The sequence below is a fragment of the Podarcis erhardii genome (assembly GCF_964252035.2).
Source record: "Podarcis erhardii genome assembly, chromosome: 17".
NCBI lineage: Eukaryota > Metazoa > Chordata > Lepidosauria > Squamata > Lacertidae > Podarcis > Podarcis erhardii.
In genome coordinates, this window is record NC_138515.1 from 28,942,130 (window position 1) to 28,965,253 (window position 23,124).

At 47.3% G+C, this 23,124-nt stretch overlaps 1 protein-coding gene across 6 annotated transcripts in view; it reads left to right on the forward strand.

Annotated features, from left to right (window-relative positions):
- TMOD1 (tropomodulin 1) overlaps nucleotides 1-23,124 on the forward strand; it is a 41,461-nt gene that overhangs the window by 10,311 nt on the left and 8,026 nt on the right. For 5 of the 6 annotated variants that reach the window (XM_081845463.1, XM_081845462.1, XM_081845459.1 and 2 more), the window contains exons 2-7: nucleotides 191-364; nucleotides 4,084-4,240; nucleotides 11,580-11,699; nucleotides 15,359-15,448; nucleotides 16,983-17,110; nucleotides 17,712-17,819. In XM_081845463.1, coding sequence (XP_081701589.1) covers nucleotides 245-364; nucleotides 4,084-4,240; nucleotides 11,580-11,699; nucleotides 15,359-15,448; nucleotides 16,983-17,110; nucleotides 17,712-17,819 — 723 coding nt within the window. In that variant the 5' untranslated portion in view covers nucleotides 191-244. Of the gene's footprint in view, nucleotides 1-190; nucleotides 365-976; nucleotides 1,110-4,083; nucleotides 4,241-11,579; nucleotides 11,700-15,358; nucleotides 15,449-16,982; nucleotides 17,111-17,711; nucleotides 17,820-23,124 lie in introns of those variants that run through there. The other variant, XM_081845464.1, reaches the window with a different exon arrangement.

A 23,124-nucleotide genomic window follows, 5' to 3' on the forward strand; every position in this document is an offset into this window, starting at 1 on the left:
GAGTCCTCCTGTCCCCACACTTCCCCCAAAATTGGCTCTGAGGAAGGGGGTCAGGAAAACCACTAGAACAGTTCGGGGCGGGGTGGGGTGTGTGTGTGTGTGTAAAAGATTGTTCCATTGGCCACTCAAGGCTTGCATTGGAAAGCACAATGTTTAAATTCCATCTTGTATTTTGTACTTTCTTTATTAGAAACATACAGATTGTATATTAGAGAGAAGCTCTTGAGAGCAAGAATTCTCCAGGATGTCGTACCGAAAAGAACTAGAGAAATACCGAGATCTGGATGAAGATCAGATCCTTGGAGCGCTGACAGAAGAAGAGATCAAGATGTTAGAGGATGAACTGGTAGACTTAGACCCTGATGTAAGTGATTTTAAAGGACAGGTCATGTGATACTTCTTGAATTGTATGAAAACATCTACATTGGGCACGCTAAGCAATGAAATATAAATAAATAGGGGATCCTTCTGCTACTCTTTGCGGTGTTAGACCATCTTTGGATCTGCTTGGGCTTTCCTTCGCCCTCTTTCCCTCCCGACTCTCCTTGGACGTGAGCCAGGTTTGATACACAGTCTATTTTGGAATCTTACACCTTCGCTGTCTGCTTAATTTGAAGCAGACTCTTGCCTGCAAATGTCGGCGCCGCGCTCTGTTTGGTGGTGTCAGGAATACTAGAATTGCCTCCTTGGTTCAGATCATAGAGTCATAGAGTCTTGTTTAGATTTTTCCTTGGCAGGCACTCCTGGTAAAAAGATGCTGCTTTAATTCCTTTTGATGATCTACTGTCGCTACTGGGAAACTGAGACATGGTTTAAATGTTACGTGAACGAGCCTTGGCCTCCCCTTTCCCTCTTTCCCTCCAGTACACCTGCGAGGAGAAGATTGTAAGTACAGTACAGTCGTACCTTGATTGTCAAACAGAATCCGTTCCAGAAGTCCATTCAACTTCCGAAACTGTTCAACAACCAAGGTGTGGCTTCTGATTGGCTGCATGAGCTGCTTCTGACGTTTGGCTTCCAAAAAACTTTCGCAAACCGGAACACTCACTTCCGGGTTTGCTGCATTCAGGAGCCAAAACAGACGAGTACCAAAGTGTTTGACAACCAAGGTACTGCTGTAGTTTGTTCTGTGATGCTTCCCCAATGTGACCACGTCATTGCCGTCTGGAGAGGCACTGCACAAAAAAATTATCTGAAACGTTTGTGCTATAAAAAAGTTGCAGGATTTAAGCAAGAAGCTTCAGGGCAAAGTTGTATGTCAACTCTGAAACATTTGGAGGTGCAGACAGTATTGAAAGGGGGATCACATATAATTGGCACAATGCCATTGTTGGCACAAAACATCAGAAATGCACAAGAAAAAGAACATCTGGAGGGGCTCTAAGGTTCTTTTGTACTGTGCTAAACCAGGGGTCAGCAAACTTTTTCAGCAGGGGGCCAGTCCACTGTCCCTCAGACCTTGTGGGGGGCTGGACTATATTTTGAAGGGAAAAAATGAACGAATTCCTATGCCCCACAAATAACCCAGAGATTCATTTTAAATAAAAGCACATATTCTACTTATGTAAAAACACCAGGCAGGCCCCACAAATAACCCAGAGATGCATTTTAAATAAAAGGACACATTCCACTCATATAAAAACAGGCTGATTCACGGACCGTCCACGGGCCGGATTTAGAAGGCGATTGGGCTGGATCCAGCCCCCGGGCCTTAGTTTGCCTACCCATTTCTACTTATTACATATTCTACTTATGTAAAAACACCAGGCAGGCCCCACAAATAACCCAGAGATGCATTTTAAATAAAAGGACACATTCCACTCATATAAAAACAGGCTGATTCACGGACCGTCCACGGGCCGGATTTAGAAGGCGATTGGGCTGGATCCAGCCCCCGGGCCTTAGTTTGCCTACCCATTTGCTAAACTCTCTCTTAGAGACCCTTTCATACTAAGCTGCAAAGGTGTGCTGTTTTCTTTGGGTAGAGGGAAGCTGTTGCTACTTTTGCGTGTTTCCACTCGCCTTCTTCCCCACGTACAGTAAGAATATTTGCCAATATGTAAATACCACAAAAATGTCCATTGTCTCCATGCTGTTTTTGCCGCGCACGGAAGCCAAATTTGTGAAGAGGAATTAGTGATTTTTGTGCCAGAGACAGCCATTTCTCCGGTAGGGTTGAAATGTAGACCTCCTACATTCATGATGGGATAACCCAAAATTATGCACAGTGGGTGGAATTCAGCATTCCATCGATGTAAGCGTTTTGGCTTGTGAGATGGAACGATCCTCCCCCTCGCACACTTTTCAGAGAGTTCTTGCACCCACCCCCAAGCCAGTGTTTGACAGAATGAGGGGGGGGCAGAGCCCCATTGCAGAAGCCCTTCTATAGGGCTTCTGATGACAGCAGGAGCGCCGTCTGTAGGGGGCAGAAGGGGCTTCAGCCCCCTCAATATCTGTGGGCAGGTGGCTGAACGCCTCCAATATTGAGGGCCCCCCAAACGGATCAGCCTTCCACCTGCAAACATGTCAGGAGCTCAGCCTACACTCAAGTAGGACCCTGGCAGAGACACATGCCTGACTGCCATGTTCTCCCCCTCCTGGTCGATCGTTCAGGAGCTTCAAAAGCTTTCTTCAGCCCGAACATCACAGCGACCAATGCCAACAGACACCGGCACATTTAGGGCTCCACAGAGTTTGCGCACTTGCGTAACAGACCTCAGCAACTCAGCATTTTGGCTAATCTACTTTATTTACATACAAACACACACGGAGCACTGCAACATGGCTCCCTCTCTCTTTAGCATCAGACAGCAACGGGGAAAAGAACAAAGGACAATAGTCCCACTTCACGGAACACAGTAACACAAACATCCTGTCTTTGTCGCTTCCCACTCTGTGGAGTCAAAACATATACCGTCATGTGATAGACAAAAATTCCATGACTGCAATCATGGAGCAGGAATTCTAACAAAACAGGCCCTCCCTGCCGGGCAGGGGACAGGATGTGTGGAGGATCACCTTCCACTTTTCCCATTCCCCGCCGCCGACCCCCAGATTGTGCATTATGTGCATATGACATCATGTGATGCCAGGCCCCCCTCAATGTGGGGGGGGGGCAAGTGGGCGCCCCTGGCTGACAGGACCGATTAATTGAATCCCAGCCAGAGAGGGGAATGAATTGTGGATTTGATTTATTTTTCAAACTACTACTCTCTCTCTTTTTTAAAAAATAAATCTTTATTGTTTTAAAATACAATCATACAACAAAGGTAAGTATAACAAAGTTAAGCACAAAGTAAAAAAAAAAGAGAAAAAAAGATTCGTCACATCAAAAAAGGCAAAGATGGGTTTGAAAGTAACGAGAAAGTAACGAGAAAAAAGACGGCAATAAAAAGAACCAAATGTTTATACAACATCATGTCTTATCCAATAAAGTTTTCTGTTCTCAATGCAATGTAGCTGAGAAGTCCTGTGAGGACTAGGCTCCTTCAGGGATATTCCAGGAGCCTTCCCTTAGTGTGAGATCTTAGAAGTCTTCCCCTTGTGAAATCTAAGGGGAAGTGTGTTTGCAGCATGCCAACCACTTGCTTCCTAACAAGTAAACCTGCCACCAGCTCCCCCTGTTCCATTCAGCAGGTGCAAAGAGGTGTATTTGCCACGCAGACATTTATTCCAGTTCCTCTGTACTGAGAGGTCAGAACAGTGGCAACAGATTTACTCACAGATATTTATTTTTATGTTTTTGGGAGCCATGGTGTGGCTCCCTGGCTGAAACTGCCTGGCATTCATGGTGGGAGATGCAAAACCAGTAAAGATGGGGGGAAATGGAATGATATATTCTGGAAAAGGGTCATGGCTGGCTGTTTGGAACCCTGGAGAGGATCACTCCACGCTGCGACATTTTGTTGCAGATTCCACTCACCTCTTTAAAAAGAACTTACCTGGTCATCTTCCCTACACACTGTGGATACAGTCAGATGGGCACAGTCAGTGTGTGGTGTTTCAGTGGTATCTTATATTTAAGAATATGGGCTGAAAAGTGATGGTGATCATGCGTTTTCCCTCCCCTTCTCCGAAATCTAGAATGCATTGCTGCCTGCAGGAATGAGACAGAGAGATCAAACCAAGAAAACACCCACTGGCCCCTTTAAAAGAGATGACCTACTCGCCCATCTGGAGAAGCAGGCAAATGAGATTAAAGACCGAGAAGATCTGGTTCCTTTTACAGGGGAAAAAAGAGGTATGAGACAGTCAAATAACTATGCCCGGGTGTTTCTCAAGTTTTGGGTATGTATTCTCTGGATTTTCAGTTAGCCCCACTGAATGAATCGAGGTGATGTTGAAGGTTAAGTCTCCTATTTCATATACCATTCATTTCAGTAACGGTTGCTCAGGCCAACTTCCCACTGACGTGGCCTGGTTCGCACATCACATTAAACCATAGTTCTTAAAGCAAACCATGGTTTAATGTGAGTGTGCAGCCTGCTGGGGCACACTACTCAAAAGTTTTCGCAGCGCTCCTCCCCTGCTCCTGCCATACTGTAGACAAAATATAGCAGAGTGCAGCATGCCATGTTATCCAGATGTTGGCTTCTGGTTTCTTTCCACCCAATAAACCCTGAGTGCTAAGCCAAGGACAAACCTTGGTTGCCACTAACGGCACGACAAGCCAGACTCTTGACTTGCTCACATGCTGCTCACTCACATTAAATCGTAAGTGTGTTTTAGGCCACTGTGTCATGAGAGATGCATGTAGATTGATGTTCATATTGGGTTTAGGAATGCAGAAAATTCATAACCCGTCTCCAAGATTATATCCACTAGTGGCCAAAACTGTGGAAACCTTTTGGGGGAAATGTATTTCCGAGGTTTGATGGCTCATAACACTCTTTCTTTTTGGAGTAATACCATAAAATTATATATCAGTGGGAAGATAATTTAATGGAGAATGTAACGCAACAAAGTTTGTTCAATTATCTGCATTCTATTAAAAGTTATAGCCAAATAACCAGAAAAAGGAAGCACAACTTGCTTAGGTTGATATGCAGGAGCTTTCCTTCATTTGAATGTAGCCAGTGCTTTTTTTCTGGGGGGATGCAGGGGTACGCATACCCCTAAACTTTTTGTGAATCTAAGTTTGGCCTCATTGGGGGGCAGTATTTCAATATGAGTAGGAAAATGAGAGTACCTCTAAATATTTTTTAAGAAAAAAAGCACTGAATGTAGCCATTCTTCTGCTTGCACTCGGGGGGGAGAGAGGGAGAGAGAGGGAGAGAGAGAGAGAGAGCCATGAGACAGAGGGCTGATTTAGATGTTGTGCTCTCCATGTGGAGACTGTCAAAAAAGCCCTTCCCTACAAGGTTGGTCTGTGTGGGGCGAGTCGCATTTCAAAGGGCCTTGCCCTGTTTGGCACATCGCTAACAACGCCACCGCTGGCATTTCCACTTCACAAACAATTGGCCAATCACTTGCTGCACTTGCTGCAGATCGCTGCTGCTAGGAAGGGATTATAAAATGTACATGGGCCCACAGTAGTCAGAGTCATGGGGGTGCAGGTGGCGCTGTGGTCTAAACCACAGAGCCTCTTGGGCTTGCCGATCAGAAGGTTGGTGGTTCGAATCTGAGCGACAGGGTGAGCTCCCGTTGCTCTGTCCCAGCTCCTGCCAACCTAGCAGTTCGAAAGCACGCCAGTGCAAGTAGATAAATAGGTACCGCTGCGGCGAGAAGGGAAACAGTGTTTCCGTGTGCTCTGGTTTCTGTCACGTTGGGCCAGAAGCAGTTTAGTCATGCTGGCCACATGACCCGGAAATCTGTCTGTGGACAAACGCCAGCTCCCTCGGCCTGAAAGCGAGATGAGCACCCCATCCCATAGTTGCCTTTGACTGGACTTAACCATCCAGGGGTCCTTTACCTTTTGTTTTTTTCTTTAGTCGGAGTCCCTACTCCTGTGAAAAGGCAGCATCCCATAAATGTTGAGTAGCCAGGATAAGCTGAATTACAAACCCTGTTACGGCTGAGTCCATGGAAGGCACAGCTGCCTTCACGCAAGGGCATCTCCTTGGCTATTGTGGTAAATGGGATGGTGGAGAGGATGAAACTTGTGTCTGATCCAGCAGTGCTCTTATGTTTTAATTAGACATGCATGGTAGCAAAATTCCATATTTCAAGCTTCCCTGAACTCTGGACTAGGTGGGCTTTTGTTTTGATCCAGTAGGGCAACTCTTCCTTTATAGTGGTACCCCGGGTCCATTCTTAACCTGAAACTGTTCTTAACCTGAAGCACCACTGTAGCTAATGGGGCCTCCCGCTACCGCTGCGCGATTTCTGTTCTCATGCTGAATCAAAGTTCTTAACCCGAGGTAGTATTTCTGGGTTAGCGGAGTCTGTAACCTGAAGCGTATGTAACCTGAAGTGTCTGTAACCCGAGGTACCACTGTATGTGGTTGCCAAACACACACTGTTTGTCCCATCAGCCCTTTTATTTTGGAATATATAGTGACACACATTGAACGTTACTGGAAACCCAGCATTTTCTCAATTTTAAACCCGCTCCATAATCCCTCCTCCCCTCCTTCATTTCCCCTTGGAAGCCCAGCCAACCTGTCACCTGCCATTTGGGAGCACTAAACCCAGGTAAACGTTGGAAATCCGATAACCAATGAAACAACAGGAATACACATATCAAAAGAAAAAAGGGGGGTCACACTCTGAACAACACAAAACCACAAAATCCGTCTTTGGAAATTTTCTTAGCAATATATCTAAGATCAATAAGAGACCAGGGAGTGGAGTGGAGTGATTATACTGGTGGCATTTCCCCCCCCCCCCCCAAAGTTACATTTTAAGTCAAAATTCCTATTTGATGTTCTCTGCACCCTGATGTTTGTGAGCATGCAGATCTTTGCCTCTGTAAAAGTCCACCCTTTCTCTTCTTCAGTATATGCTTTTAAAAATCTAAAGTGTCTAGAGAGGGCAGTGCCATAAAGGATTTCAAAATTTATTTTCTGCTTGAGAGGCAACCAGGGAGCAGTTGGTTCTTTTGTGAGGCCTAAATTTAGCCACGCTCAGCCTTCGAGCGGCTTTTGGGATAGCGTGGTCTTTGTTCTCCTCTCCATTCTGCATCACAGGGGCAGCAAGGACAAAAATAGCCCCAGTGTCACATTCCATGCCTGGAGCAAAGAGTATGCTATCTCATTTACAGGCGTCTCCCAGATTGTTTTCTTTAAAAGTGCCTCTTTTTTTTTTTCTTTCTTCAAGCTGCTCGTGTTTTCACTATTTCAATTTTGGTGTGAATCTTTCAAAATCCAGCTTTTATAGAACGTTTATTGAACTTCTCTCCCCCCCCCCCTTTTAGTGGAAAAATAACTAAACAGGTATTAAAAATAGATAAACTTTCCCCCTCTAACCAACACCACCTTGTAATCTATGTATTTTTCCTTACAATATACTGTATTTTTCGCTCTATAAGACGCACTAGACCACAAGACACACCTAATTTTTGGAGGAGGAAAACAAGAAAAAAAATATTCTGAATCCCAGAAGCCAGAACAGCAAGAGGGATCGCTGCACAGTGAAAGCAGCAATCCCTCTCACTGTTCTGGCTTCTGGGATAGCTGCGCAGCCTGCATTCGCTCCATAAGACGCACACACATTTCCCCTTACTTTTTAGGAGGGAAAAAGTGAGTCTTATAGAGCAAAAAATACGGTAGTGGTTGATTGTTCTATACTACTTTCAACCCTTTGTCCCTGCTCCTGTGTGTGTGTTTACTTTGAAGATTTTGCTGAAAGGACATCTGTAGGAGGTCACTGGTTGGACCCAGAACTGGTGAGGCTCATTTGACATAAGTAGGAAACCGAGCCTTCGGTATAATGGGCCCCCTCTTGTGGAATGCTCTTCCGATAGAGATTAAGCAGGCGCCTTCTGAACGAACTTTCAAACATTTGCTGAAAACTATTCTGTGCTGCCAGGCTTATGCAGACAATTAAGAAAAACATTCTTTGTAAAAGTCAGCTGCTGACCTTTTAATTTTTTAATAATTGGTTTGTCATTTTTAAAATCGTATTGTTGTTGGTTTTTTTAAAAAAACAAAATTGCAGTGTACAATTATTTTTATAAATAAAATAGATATACAATATTACATATCTCCTGTCTATCTGATATCAGAATGCCATCGTTACTACTAAAAGCCCTACTAAACAGTACAGTGGTACCTCGGTTTTTGAACGCCTTTGTTGACGAACATTTCAGAACTCGAATGCCATAAACCCGAAAGTAAATGCTTCCATTTTCAAACATGCCTTGAAAGTCGAACCGCTTCCGCTGAGTGTATATGTTATCTTTCTCAATTTTCTCTATTAAATTTGCGAACGCCCTTTGCGCCTTGGTTTTTGAACATTTCGGAACTCAAATGCTCTTCCGGAATGGATTATGTTCGAAAACTGAGGTACCACTGTATTGACTAACCCACTTTCTTTAACATTAAATTGGAGTTGTTATCAAACATCTCTTTCTTCCCTTTTCCCAAATGACTTAATTGGGATTTAGTCGTCCCCAGTTTCAGATACTTTTTACAAGTGTAGGAGGTTTAAACTTTTGAAAGTGAGGCAAGAAAAGCCATGGGCTGTTAACATAATAAGCAAAAATAAGATCATTTTGGTGCGAGGTAAGGATATACATATCAAGAGTAAATGAAAAGAAATTGTTATTTAGGGGATTTGAATTTAATTCTAAATTATATACCAGAAACATGGGAGATTACAAGGGGTAAAAAAAATATGGATGTACCGTGCCATATTAGAAGCAAAAAAACTTGTTTCGATGAATTGGAAGAGCCGCAAAAAGATCCCATTGAGCACGTGGATTGACAATATGGACAGACTAGTTACATACGAACGAATTGCATTTCGACGCAAATTAAGAATGGATAAATATTAAGAGATCTGGAAGGAACACTTAAGCGATAAGGCGGAAAGTGGTGGGAAGTAGGGGGAGGAGAGGTGGGGAAATATTGTTAAAAAGGTGTAGTTATAGGTATATCAGTACTCACATCTGAATTGTTAAATTGTGTTATTAGTGTTAATTGTGTTTTTTGCGGTTGCTGTTTGTATTGAAAAAAATGATTAAATAAATTTTTAAAAAAACATAATAAGCAAAATGGGAACAGGATAAAACCAGGGTTCTGGAGTTTGAGTGAATATCAGACGAAACACAAAGTGTCCCTCTCTTGTGGGGTGAGCAGGGAGAGAAAGGCTGAGCAATGTGCTCAGATTATTTGGCAGATGAAGGCGGTTGGGCGGCAGTAACAGTACCTACCCTGCCGGCCTTCACACAACAAAAGCCCCCTTAACAAGCCTGCCTTGCGCCCCATAAGCTAGCCTGCTCTCTGGTGGAAAAGCCTGTTGCCAGTTTTGAAGTAAGATTCAGCTGTCAGCCTAGTCAGGCTCCGTACACGAAATGGTCAGGAGCCAGGGAGCGCCGTCCTGTCCGTTGCCTCAGGCACCAAAATGTCTTGAGACATCCCTGGGGGATGAGCCTGGCTCCTTCTCAGCTTTGCAACTGAAACAAGAGATGTGCATACCAGCAAATCCAATGCTGGCACAGCTGACACTTTGCCTCCTCGTGGCGTTGAGTACCTTAATTTTTTAAGTTACAGATAGGTAGCCGTGTTGGTCTGCCATAGTCAAAACAAAACAAATTCCTTCCAGTAGCACCTTAAAGACCAACTAAGTCAGTTCTTGGTATGAGCTTTCGTGTGCATGCACACTTCTTCAGATACCTCTTGCATATTCAGTGGGATACGTGGATTGTAGAGGGTTCTTAATTCTAAGACCCTTGGGTATAATGTCCAGGTTCTTGCATTTAGTAAGAAAGAAGATATCAGTCTGTACCTGTGCAAGTTTCTTGGTGAGGTTGATGGACTTCCATTTCATGCGGCTCAATGTGGTGCCTTCCATAGTTCCAGTTACAGATAGGTAGCCGTGTTGGTCTGCCATAGTCAAAACAAAACAAATTCCTTCCAGTAGCACCTTAAAGACCAACTAAGTCAGTTCTTGGTATGAGCTTTCGTGTGCATGCACACTTCTTCAGATACCACACTGAAGAAGTGTGCATGCACACGAAAGCTCATACCAAGAACTGACTTAGTTGGTCTTTAAGGTGCTACTGGAAGGAATTTGTTTTGTTTTAATTTTTTAAAGCACTACATAAAGTTCGTGAGCTTTTTCAGCTTACAGATTTTTCAGCGCAAAACTGCTCCAGAAGGTAAGAGAGGTTCCTTAATGCCTAGGAGGTGGGCAGCCAGTCATGCACGACAGACTTTTCCGCTTCAGCCTTGAGGAAAGGTATTTTTGGAGAATTGGGCTGAATGCAAGGAGGGTGTTTCCAGAGTAGACCTTCTGCTCTGAAAATAGGTAAAAAGTCAAGGACCCCTGGATGGTTAAGACCAGTCAAAGGCAACTATGGGGTTGCGGCACTCATCTCACTTTCAGGCCGAGGGAGCCGGCGTTTGTCCACAGACAGCTTTTTGGGTCATGTGGCCAGCATGACTAAACTGCTTCTGGTGCAACGGGACACGGTAATGGAAGTCAGAGCACATGGAAATGCCATTTACCTTCCTGCCACAGCGGTACTTATTTATCTACTTGCACTGGCGTACTTTCAAAGTGTCCGGTGTTATGCTTCGCTGACTAGCTGTACAAGTTAATCTGGTCTGTGACTGTTTAATAAAATTTGATTTGATTTGACTTTCAAAGTGCTTGGTTGGCAGGAGCTGGGACAGAGCAACAGGAGCTCACCTGGTCATGGGGATTCGAACCGCCGACCTTCTGATCAGCAAGCCCAAGAGACTCAGTGTCTTAGACCACAGTGTTACGATACGGATGCAATGCAGCTGCAAAGTGCTAGCTTGAAATGTAAACATGATGGGAATGTTGGGACTGCCCGTGGGAATCAGAGGGACAGTCATTTCACAGTGCGAAGCACCGGAATTAGCTCAGAGTGTAATATGAGCTCTTCCGTTTGTTCCTATCCAGGAAGTGTTTGTCACTAGACTGCTGGAGCTTGAAGAGAGCAGTCATGTTTTTTGTAATGCTGCAAAGACAGAAATAAAGGCATGTAAATACGTTTCTGTCTATCTCTTTCCCCTGCCCGGGGGGGCAGGAAAGAGGGGTGTGTTCTTCTCACGTTTGAGAAGAATCGCCTATCGAGACCTCGCCTGGATCTTGCTGGGGAATGCAGCCAGGGAGGTCAACAGGGAATCATGCCGGGTGCCTGGGAGAGTTGCCAGTTTCTCCTGATAAGGCCTGATTTCCGACACACAGTACCCTCTGAAAATACTGCACTGCTTGCTACCCTTTGCTATCCACTGATTATATATCCTGTCGTTTTATGTACTTTTGCTTAATCAAAACATACATGCATCCGTGTCAGTAAGATCAAATTTTAACCTTTGGGTTGGGACACAGTAGCTGTTGTTCTTGGTGCTACATATTCTGTTTACTAGGGGTTTGTGGCGAGGAAACTTAAATCCCTGTCGTTAAAGTAATTGCCACGAGGCTGATGGCCCTTTTTGTATTTACAGGAAAAATTTGGGTCCCCAAGCAGAAGGCTATAGATCCTGTTTTGGAAAGCGTAACTCTGGAGCCAGAACTGGAGGAAGCACTAGCAAACGCCTCAGATGCTGAGCTCTGTGATATTGCTGGTAAGACACGAGACTGCCTACATTTGACTTTCTTTGTAATTATCCTTATCGGTTTGGAAGCCACCTCACTACGTACAGTCTGTATGTGCTGCTTCATCCTCCAGTTTTGAGTTTTTTTGGTGGGACTGTTCTGTAAGTTTACAGCAAAAGCTGCCTCTGGACAGCACAGAATGACTAACTCATGCGATCTCACAGGTTATCTCTTCCAATCCACAGAGCAATTTTGAACCTGTTTTTTAAATACAAGGTGTGACCGGAAAGTTCGGTGAATGGTCACAGAAATCGGACAGCGAGAAATATTCGAACATACATACTTTACAGGCCTTCAAAGTAGGCCCCCTCTGATACAACGGACCATTGACAACGTACATAGAAACGTTGGTAATTCCTGGAGAAGTCCTTTTTCGTGCTGCTTTCAGTTCCCTCATCACAGCAGCTGCTTGGACGTGTGAAATGTTGGAAAATCTGTGCCCTTTCAGTGCATATTTCAGTTTGGGGGTGGGAATCCGGTGGGGCCATTGGTTTACAGCAGGGGTTTGAGGGAAGTCACAGCTCAGAGACAGGAGAACAGAAGAATTGGGAAGTGTTAGAAGAAGGGGGGGGGAGACTGTGGCAGGGCAGCCAGCTGACACTTTGTCACTGGAGAGTATTTCTGATTCCCCTTCCCCTAGAACTCGGCGTTCAGGAACAATGGAATCAGAGACGTTTGACCCTGGGTGGCCACCGTAAGGGAAAATGATGCTGCTAGGAAGGAGGGAGGTGGAGCCCTGTTTGGAGCAACACCATTGTTAAGCCTTGTTGCGTTCTTTTGTCTCTCGCTATTAGAATCAAATAAAACTCATTAAACAGGACTCTACCTTGTTTTCTCTGCTCTTGTTGCAGCCGGGGGAGGAATAGCCTTCCCGAAACCTTGACAAGTTTGGACCTAAGCTGAGGCGCTAATGCAGTCTTACCCTCTAACCCTGTTTGCTCTCCAAATGTTGGTGGACTACAACACCCAGTTTCTCATTGACCTTCCTAGCTGGAGCTCATGGGAACTGGAGCCCAGCAGTATCTGAAAAGCACTTGCCTACCGCAGATAGTCTTGGCTTATTTCCCTAGAGTTCGTATTAACACCCGACTTGCTCGTTTCAACTAAAATCCTCTTTCCCCCTCTGTTCATCTCATTTTCATGCTCTTTTACTGAATCCAACCCATTCCTTCCTCCTTAAACTGTGTCTTGTTTTTTCCAGCCTGCTGTCTGTTCCTTCCCATATTCCCATGACATCATCCATCTCACTAGAAGCCGCAGAGGGACTGTAAGAGAACCTTGCTGGTGGCCTCGTGGCCCTGCTTGGGAATGCTTTGGTCCTGCTGCTCTGCCCTGCTGTCCAAAATGGTTTTGCTGCTTGGTCATTTTGTATTTGCAAAAAGCTGCCTGTCCACACTGTCAGTTCAGGGCTACCACCATAATAAGACAGGTTACCATTTGCTTAGGTGCTGTCTTAATCACAGGTGCAGATTGACAAGCTAAGCAACTGAAGCTTGCAAAGACTCGAGAGGTTCAGGGCGCCTTGTAATAATCCAGGCGCGTGTCCCTGTGGCCTGTTCTCACCTCCTCAGGAGCAGGCGCAGTCGGTGGACCAGCTTAAACTTGGCAAAGACACTCCTGTTGTCACGTGACTGACACCCCGGGGAACGGTGCATTGTAAAAGCCCTATGTAATCATCTGCTAAAAGGCAGTCCCACATGTCTGCAAATGTGTACACAATCCATTTGGGGGCAAATATCGCTGGCTTCCTCCTGCCTTTGAGTAGCATATATATCACGGATAAGATTGTACGGTTGTGGGCTAAAGCCTGTGTTCCTTTCTTTTTAATTTCTGTACTTGAATAATGATGGCTGTGGGTAAGAAAATGAATTTGGCTGAACCTTACTAACTGGATGTCTTACAATAAAGTTTAACATGATATCCATTTCCAGCGCATGTTTATCTGGAAGTTAAGGCCAAGTGGGCTTATTTCCCTAGGAAGCCTAATTAGGATTGTATCCTTAGTCAGGCTTATCAGATTAGTTTATTTAAAATTATTTCAGCCATTTGAAACTTCCCCTAATTGAGCATATTTTTTTTAAATGAATGTTTTAAAAAAGAGAGATGGTTGCAGGCCCTATTTTTGAAGAGGCTTTTCCCTTTTTCTCCTATACTGAAGCAAAGGCTTCAGTATAGGAGGAGATGCAACTAACTGACATGTAATACTCATAGAATGAATCAGTTGAGATCAGATTGCAGACATGGTAACGATAAATTCTAAGCTGCTCTCAGGTTTAAGGCTACACAGGATGTTGCATGTTGCCAGATCATTTGCCGGAGGGGAGATCCAGCTGTTACTGAATGTATTTCTGCCTGCTGCTGAGTGCATGTCATAGAGTGAATTACATGGACAAACTCTGAAATCAAGCCAAGTCCAAGTCTTCTTTGTTCTGACAGTAAGAGGAAAACTTCACACAATTTTCCCCCCAGGCCTTTGCAAGTTCTATAGGTGGAACACATCCCAGACAAACTAGAGTCAGAGGGTGGCTACCATTTCCCTAACAGTAATTTGTTGCAGTGTGCATGCAACCCGCTTGGCAGACCAGTCATTTATGACATTTTGCCAAATGGTGAGGGTAATTTTGCTCCTCCCCTCGATTTCTGAACCATTGCAGTAAAACTCTCCTTAACACTTGGCAGGATCGACTTTTCACCAAGTAGCAACTTGTATAACACTTACGGTTTAGTGCAACTTGCACAAGCTGGAATGAGCCCAAGCAAAGCCACAGGCTCACACCACCTTCTGCATGACTGGGGAAAAGACTAATGCAGCGTTTAGTTTCACTTTCCATGAATCCTGGTTTAAACAAAACAGGATAAACAAACAGGATAAACATAACTGACCAGAGTTTTGTTTTAAATCACAATTTCTGGTTTGTATGTAGGGATAAACCAGGATTCACGGAAAGCGATAAACCAGGATTCATGGGAAGAGGATTAAAACTCTACAGAAACCAGTTGTGCAAGCGGACTAGATGGGGAAGCATACAAGCCTGAGGCTTTGCTTGTACAGTCATACCTTGGAAGTCGAACGGAATCCGTTCTGGAAGTCCATTTGACTTCCAAAATGTTTGAAAACAAAAGTGCAGCTTCTGATTCTGAAGGTCCTGCAGCCAATCGGAAGCCCCATCAGATATTCGGCTTCCAAAAATAATTCGCAAGTCGGAACACACGCTTCCGGGTTTGCGGCATTCGGGAGTCGAAATGTTTGAGAACTAAGCTGTTCAAAAACCAAGGCATGACCAAGCTCATGCTAAACCACAGCTTAGCATTACAGGCGAACCAGTAAGTTGCTCCATGGTAAAAGATCATCTGTGGTCAACCAAAGTGACTATTGAGAAACATGGAATCATATCCTCTCGCAATTTTTATGTAAATTGTGTTGAGTCCCACCCAGCGCATTGGATCTTCTTGCATTGTCCTCCGAGTCCACTCAAAATGTGAACAACATAATTGACTTGAATTCTGCTGTTTTGTGCTTTCCCCCCTTGCCTTCTATGTATCTTGGCCAGATTCTCACTTTCCCAAGAAAGGATTTTAGTTATTTTGCTTAACTTGTTTTGTTTTATGTCTCTCCTCTCTCATGTAGCTATTCTTGGCATGCATACCCTGATGAGTAACCAACAATATTACGAAGCACTTGGAAGCACGACTATAGTCAACAAGGAAGGTTTGGATAGTAAGTAAGATTTGCAGCCACATGACATATTCTGGACACCTGAGCCAATAGGTATAATGTTTCCGGTACTTGTTGAATGAGTGTATATCCTTAAGGTGAATCATCACCAATGTATTGTCTTGGCATTGTCCTTGGAAGTTCCTCTCTGTGGTATTCTAGGAGGATTCGTTGTCTAGTGTTCCACTTGTAGGCTTTTTTTATGAGAGAGCAAATTCCTCTCTAAAGAATGGGTGGCCCAGGGATCATCAGGTCTGCTGGCTGGGAAGGATTTATTATCACAAGTGTGGGGACCTTTAGGCCCTCCAGATGTTGAGGAACTACAACTCCCATCAGTCCCATTGAGTATGTGAATGGTTGGGGATAATGGGAGTTGTAGCTCAGCAAAATCTGGTGGGCCAAAGTTTCCCCACACCTGCACTTTCGGCAGGTCTACTGCTGAGTAAACATTCTCCTCTTTCCATTCAGGGAAGACCCATCTTCTGAGGAGGTTTTGATTTTTCTTTCTTTCTTTGCTGCTTAGTTCCATTTGTCTTTTAAGTGGTATAAAGGTGGCACCACCATTCACCAGTATTGGGGGGTATGGGACCCAGCTGGAATTCGAATCAGGATGAAAATGCACAGGAAGAGGTACTGAGGTAAAGGTAAAGGGACCCCTGACCATTTGGTCCAGTCGTGACCAACTCTGGGGTTGCAACACTCATCTCGCTTTATTGGCCGAGGGAGCCGGCGTACAGTTTCCGGGTCATGTGGCCAGCATGACTAAGCTGCTTCTGGTGAACCAGAGCAGCGCACGGAAACACTGTTTACCTTCCCGCCAGAGCGGTACCTATTTATCTACTTGCACTTTGACATGCTTTCGAACTGCTAGGTTGGCAAGAGCAAGGACCGAGCAACGGGAGCTCACCCCGTTACGGGGATTCGAACCGCCGACCTTCTGATCAGCAAGTCCTAGGCTGTGTGGTTTAACCCACAGCGCCACCCGCGTCCCTAAGAGGTACTGAAGGAGGTACTAAATATGGGTTGAGGCTAGTGCTGGAGTGTAATGTAAGGCAGAGGTGGACTCAGCCAGCAGTCACGAATGGCAGGAATTCTAGTACAGACAGCAACATTGGGAGCGGCACAGGATAGCCACCCCTGATTTAGGGGGAAAGTTGAAAGCTTTTCAGAAATACCTGCTTGTGCATAACCAAAGACAGAATCGAAAATCATTTCTCTCCAGCTTTTGTGGTCATTTAGTGAGGCTTGTTGTGAGCACATTACACTGTTTGGTTATGTGCTAAAACTATCCCTTGCCATTTCTATGTAGATCCAGTACCGGAGAATCAGATTTCCTCTTTTATTCCCCAAATGAAATGAAAGCTGGTGAAACCAGTATGGTTACCAGGAATCAGAAGCTGCAGGGCTGAAATCTGGAGTCCTGAGAGATGGGCACTAGCTTCTTTCTCACATTAGGGGAACTGGTTAGAGGAAGAGACATTGTAGGCCTTTTCTTTGTTTATTTGTTATCCTTGTCACACTACCCCTTCCCATGCAGGCATAATCAAGCCCACACAATATAAACCAGTTCCTGATGAGCCCAATGCAACCAACGTAGAAGAAACCTTGCAAAGAGTGAAAAACAACGACCCGGACCTTGAAGAAGTTAATCTCAATAATATAAAGGTAGGAATTCCTTCCATTCATCAAATAGCAGAATGAATGTAAGCTCTGCAAAAGCATTATGGGAAAGGTAAAAAGGTAAAGGACCCCTGGTGAGTTAAGTCCAGTCAAAGGCGACTATGGGGTTGTGGCGCTCATCTCATTTTCAAGCCGAGGGAGCTGGTGTTTGTCCACAGACAGCTTTCCGGGTCATGCGGCCAGCATTACTAAACCGCTTCTGGTGCAATGGGACACTGTGACAGAAACCAGAGTGTATGGAAATGCTGTTTACCTTCCCGCTGCAGCAGTACCTATTTATCTAATTGCACTGGTGTGCTCTTGAACTGCTAGGTTGGCAGGAACTGGGATAGAGCAATGGGAGCTCACTCCGTCGCAGGGATTTGAATAGGCTCAGTGGTTTAGACCACAGTGCCACCCGCAAGAGTATTACAGTGAAGCCTGTGTAGGAGAAATACCTACTGATCCTGTCACTGGCGTAGGCCTGGTCTACACAGACAGTAGAATGGACTGATCACGGTGTGTTTTCCTCAGTGTGTGTAGTTATGATGCCCCCCCTCAGCAAAATAGAGCACACTGCCATTGACTGCTTGTTGGTCTTTTGAAGGACATTCCCATACCAACTTTAAAAGCCTATGCTGACGCTCTGAAGAACAACTCGTACGTGAAAAAGTTCAGCATAGTAGGAACAAGGAGCAATGACCCTGTCGCTTATGTAAGTATTAGGCAGATTACTTTCAGCTAATCTTCTCGGGGAAGTGTTTAATGGGACTGTCTCTGTTAAGTTGTGGGTTGACATAGCAGATGACACAGCGATTTCTCCGACTAGCTCTTTATTTCGTAAGCTGGAATAGAACTGACTGCAAACAGCTCAGCCGGCCTGCTTTTATAGGCAGCCGGCTGTCAACATTGTAGCAACAACAGCCCAGAGTTCCCGCCTAAAATAACTGACGCGGACCTGAGGGAAAACTATCTACAGACCTGAGTGAAAACTATCTACAGTATCCCCCTGCTGGCCCAGGGTGAAACTTCACTACATAACACCCCTCCCCACCGAGACAAGGCGTTAGTTACAATCGTAATGGTTTCCTTATATACAGCACTACGCGTAATGGTTCAATTAGGCACAAAAGCATCTTGGTTACATTTCCCATACTTAGACCAACAGTGATACATGTCCAACAACATAGTCCTTTAAATAAGTTGGGCGCTTGGGAACTCTGCCAGACCGCCGGGGACAGGTAGCCAAGTCCGGAGGGCCACACAGTTCTTGCTGAGGCTGTGGTGCGACCCTAGGTGGCGTTGGAACCAACTCCCCTGGATCCGCTGCTGTGGGTGGAGCCTCCGCAAGTGGAGTGGTCTGAGTCTGTGGTAAGTCTGGCAGACCCTCTGAAGCGGCTTGGTTCGGCTCCACGCTGGCAGTTTGCGAGGGAGGTGTAGGTGGGGCCTCGCCATCTGTACGTGTCTCTTCTGGAGCCGCAAGCGCAGTTGGGGGCACCTCGGTAGTGTCCAAGTCCCCAACCCTGCGCCTAAGCTGGTCTATGTGCCGTCGCCACAAGCGTCCGTCTTCGAGTGCCACCTGGTACGAGCGAGGTCCAGTGACTCCCACTACTGTGGCTGGCACCCAAGGAATGTCCCCCACATAGTTCCGGGCAAAGACCTGGTTTCCTGGGACAAATGACCGTGGTGCGTTGGCACAGCCTGGGGGTTCAGCCACGGCAAAGTCCGGGTGTAGCCGGTCGAGCGGTGACCTGAGGCGGCGGCCCATAAGCAGTTCAGCAGGACTCCTCCCTGTGGCCGCATGAGGGGTGATGTGTTGCACGAACAAGTATTCGGCGACCCGCTCATGCCAGTCTCCCCGGTCCAGGCGCGCCAGTGCCTCTTTTGCCGAGCGCACCATTCTTTCCGCTTGCCCGTTGCTGGATGGATGAAAGGGTGCCGTTAGGGCATGGCGGATGCCCAGTCCCAAAAGATACCGCTCAAACGTGCCTGACGTGAACTGTGGTCCGTTGTCAGAGACAAGGACATCAGGACACCCATGCGTTGCAAACAGGCCTCGCAGCACCCGGATGACAGCTTCGGTAGTGGTGGAGGGCATCAGGGCGACCTCCAGCCATTTGGAATAGGCGTCCACCACTACCATAAAGGTCCGGCCGTGAAAGGGGCCAGCCAGATCAATGTGCACCCTCGACCAGGGTGTCTTTGGCGTCTCCCAGGTGTGTCCCTTAGCTGCCGGTGGTGCAGGCCTCGACTCTTGGCACGCTTGACAGGCGGACACCCAGGCAGCGATGGCATCGTCCATATTAGGCCACCAGACGTAACACCGAGCCAACGCCTTCATTTTGACAATTCCCGGGTGGCCAACGTGCAGAGCCTCCAGGACGCGCTGACGGAGTCCCTGGGGAATCACGACGCGGTCTCCCCACAGCAGACAGCCGCGATGAGCTGAGAGTTCATGTTGTCTGGTTGCGAAGGGCTGGAACTCCGATGCAAAAGGCCCTTGTGGCCACCCCCTCCACACCCAGTTGAGCACCCGGCTGATGGTGCGATCCTGGGCAGACGCGGAGGCCACAGTGGCAGCTGATACAGGCGCTGCCGGAAGATCCTCAATCAGAAGGAGCGATGAAGCTGGAGCCGGGTCTTCCACAAATGCTGGAAGAGGGCAACGGCTGAGGGCGTCGGCATGGCCCATTGATTTCCCCGGGCGATGGATGAGCCGGTAGTGGTAGGCAGCCAGGAAAACAGTCCATCGCAGCATGCGTGGCGAGAGGACCGGTGGAGTTGGACGATCACCGGCGAGGAGGCCCAGGAGTGGCTTGTGGTCAGTGATGAGGTCAAAAGTCCTGCCATAGAGGTATTCATGGAACCTCTTCACTCCAGCCACAAGTGCCAATGCCTCCTTGTCGAGCTGGCTGTAATTCCGTTCCGTCAGAGATAGTGTCCTGGAAAAGTAGGCGAGTGGTGCTTCTCTTCCATCTGGAAAACGGTGACTAAGGACAGCACCGATGCCAAAAGGTGAGGCGTCGCAGGCAAGGACCAGCGGCCTGGATTCACTGTACTGTACCAGCACACTGTCTGATGAAAGGAGAGCCTTAACCGCGTTGAAGGCCGCCGTCTCCCGATGACCCCAGGCCCAAGGCGTCTTTGTACTAAGGAGTCGGTGAAGAGGCTCAGCCACTGTGGCTTTGTGGGGCAGGAACATGTTATAAAAGTTCAGCAGCCCCAGGAATGCCTGCAACTCCGTCTTGTTCTTTGGGGTGGGGGCCTGCTGGATAGCGCGGATCTTAGATGTGGTCGGGTGAAGGCCGGAGGCATCGATAAGATAGCCCAGGAACTCTACCTGTGGAACGGTGATCTGGCACTTCTCCCTCTTTACCTTGAGCCCGGCCTCTTGGAACCTGGTCAGCACGGCACGGAGGCGCTCGAACAGCTGCTGGTGTGAGTCTGCAGACACCAAGACGTCATCAAAATATGGTACCACGCCCGGAAGCCCTTGCAGGAGACGCTCCATAAGGCTTTGGAAAATGCCAGGAGCCACACTCACCCCGAACTGCAACCGGCGGCAACGGAATGCCCCCCGGTGGGTGACGATCGTCTGGGCTTCAGCAGTGGCATCATCGACTGGCAGTTGTTGATAGGCTTGGGCAAGGTCCAGCTTAGCGAAGACCTTACCCTCACCCAGGGAATGCAGCAGGTGTTGGACAACAGGAACCGGATAAGCGTGCTGCTGAAGTGCCTTGTTGATCGTGCACTTGTAGTCAGCGCAGATTCTCACCGACCCATCTGGCTTGACAGGCGTGACGATGGGGGTTTCCCACTTGGCGTGGTCAACCGGCTCCAAAACTCCTTGGGCGATCAGTTTGTCCAGTTGTTCGTCCACCTTAGCCTTGAGAGCAAAGGGAACCCGGCGTGGCTTTAGCTTGATGGGGGCGACTTGTGGATCAAGGCTAAAGGAGATGGGCGTACCTGTATATTGCCCCAAGGTGCCGTCAAAAACCTCGGCAAAGTCTTTGACCAGACCCTCAGTCTCTGCGTTAGAGATGCAGTTGATGCCGGTGACTTCCAGGCCGAGGGCATCAAACCAGTCTAGCCCTAGGAGGCTTGGCCGCTGACCTTCGACCACCACCAACCGGAGCAGGCCCGAAAAATCCTTGAAGGCAATCCGGAACCGGCCAACGCCTACCACGGGAATGTCGTTTCCCTGGTAGTCTCTCAGGTGTACGCGGTGAGAGTCGAGTTGCCTTTTGGACACTCTGGGTACCAGTCTTTTGATGGTGCTCCACGACACGATGGACAGGGCAGACCCGGTGTCGATCTCCATGTCACATGGAGCTCCTTCAATGAGCACCGTGACGTTCAGCTTGCGTCGCGTAGGCGAGTCAGTTTGGCCAATCGTGGTTCCAGACGGGCAGCGGCAGTTGGTGAGAGCGAAACAACTTTCCTTGGCAGACTGGAGTGAAGGCTTGGACTTGCGAGTCGATGAAGGGGGAGTGTCAGACGGAGCCGATCGGCAGACCTTAGCGATGTGGCCCCTTCTGGAACACTTCCTACAGATGGCGTCTCTGAATCGACACTTGGCACGGGAATGGTTGCCTCCGCAGCCGGCACATTCCGGTTGGCCCTTGGACTTCTGTTGGAACTTCCTGTGCTCCCGCTTTGTCTGGTGCACGTCATCGCCTTCACTGGAGGATGCCTCATCACTGCTGGCCTCTTCATGATGCACCGGAACTGGCTCCCTAGCAAGACGCGGGCTGCTGCACTTGCGGATCTCCTGGGCGGAGCGTTCAGCAGCTTCTGAGGCCACAGCCTCCTCAATGGCTTTCTGCAGCGTGAGGTCTGGCTTGGCAAGGAGACGCCGTTGCAGATGGATGTCCCGGACCCCGCAGACGATTCGATCCATCAGGGCATCGTCTAAGTCTCGGAACTCGCAGTGCATTGCAGCCTGTCGCAGGGCGGTGGTGTAGTTGTTGATTGACTCCCCCTCTGCCTGGTTCCGGTGGTAGAACGCATGGCGGGCAGCAATCTTGGACGGCTTTGGTGCGTAGTGGTTGCGGAGCTTCTCTTGGATCGTGTCCCATGGTGTTGCCTGGACCGCTTCGGGCGCAACCAATGCTCGGGCCGTCTCAAACACCTCAGACCCACAGAGGCTGAGGAATAGGCCCCACTTACGATCCTTTGATACTGCTGTCAGCTCGTTGGCTTGGAGGTAGCAGTCGAACCGAGCGAGGTAGGAATCCCATGATTCAGAGGCTGGCGCAAACGGCGGTAGAGGCACAAGTGAAGCCATGATTCCGATGCCGGCGTGAAGGGGCGATGGATGGAACACAGTGCTCTAGCCAGAACAGTCAGCTCTGAATTGGTTCTGTCCAGTGATTTCGCTCAGTGATTTCGCTCTGTGATTCAGCTCAGTGATTCAGCTCAGTTCAGAGGCTGGCCGCATCTGGCTGTGCTCTGATGTCCATCCATCCCACCTTCGTCGCCAGTGTTAAGTTGTGGGTTGACATAGCAGACGACACAGCAATTTCTCCAAGTAGCTCTTTATTTCGTAAGCTGGAATAGAACTGACTGCAAACAGCTCAGCCGGCCTGCTTTTATAGGCAGCCGGCTGTCAACATTGTAACAACAACAGCCCAGAGTTCCCGCCTAAAATAACTGACGCGGACCTGAGGGAAAACTATCTACAGACCTGAGTGAAAACTATCTACAGTATCCCCCTGCTGGCCCAGGGTGAAACTTCACTACATAACAGTCTCCTTTAAAGACGGCCTGCTGGATGAAGAAGTGTCAACATGCAAGTCCTGTGTCAAAGATCTTTCATAAACTGGAAATAAGGTTATGGCAGCAAATGGAGTTAAGCACAAGGCCCTGGCCTTTTTGGGTCTGCAGTCATATATTGAAAGATCTCAGAAACTGTCCCAGGCACCACAGAATACCTGTTTCACTGGCCTGACAAGCTATTGCTTTGGTCTGATACAACAGCAGGAATCTTAAGTTCTTAAAACAATAAAATAAGCTTTCTA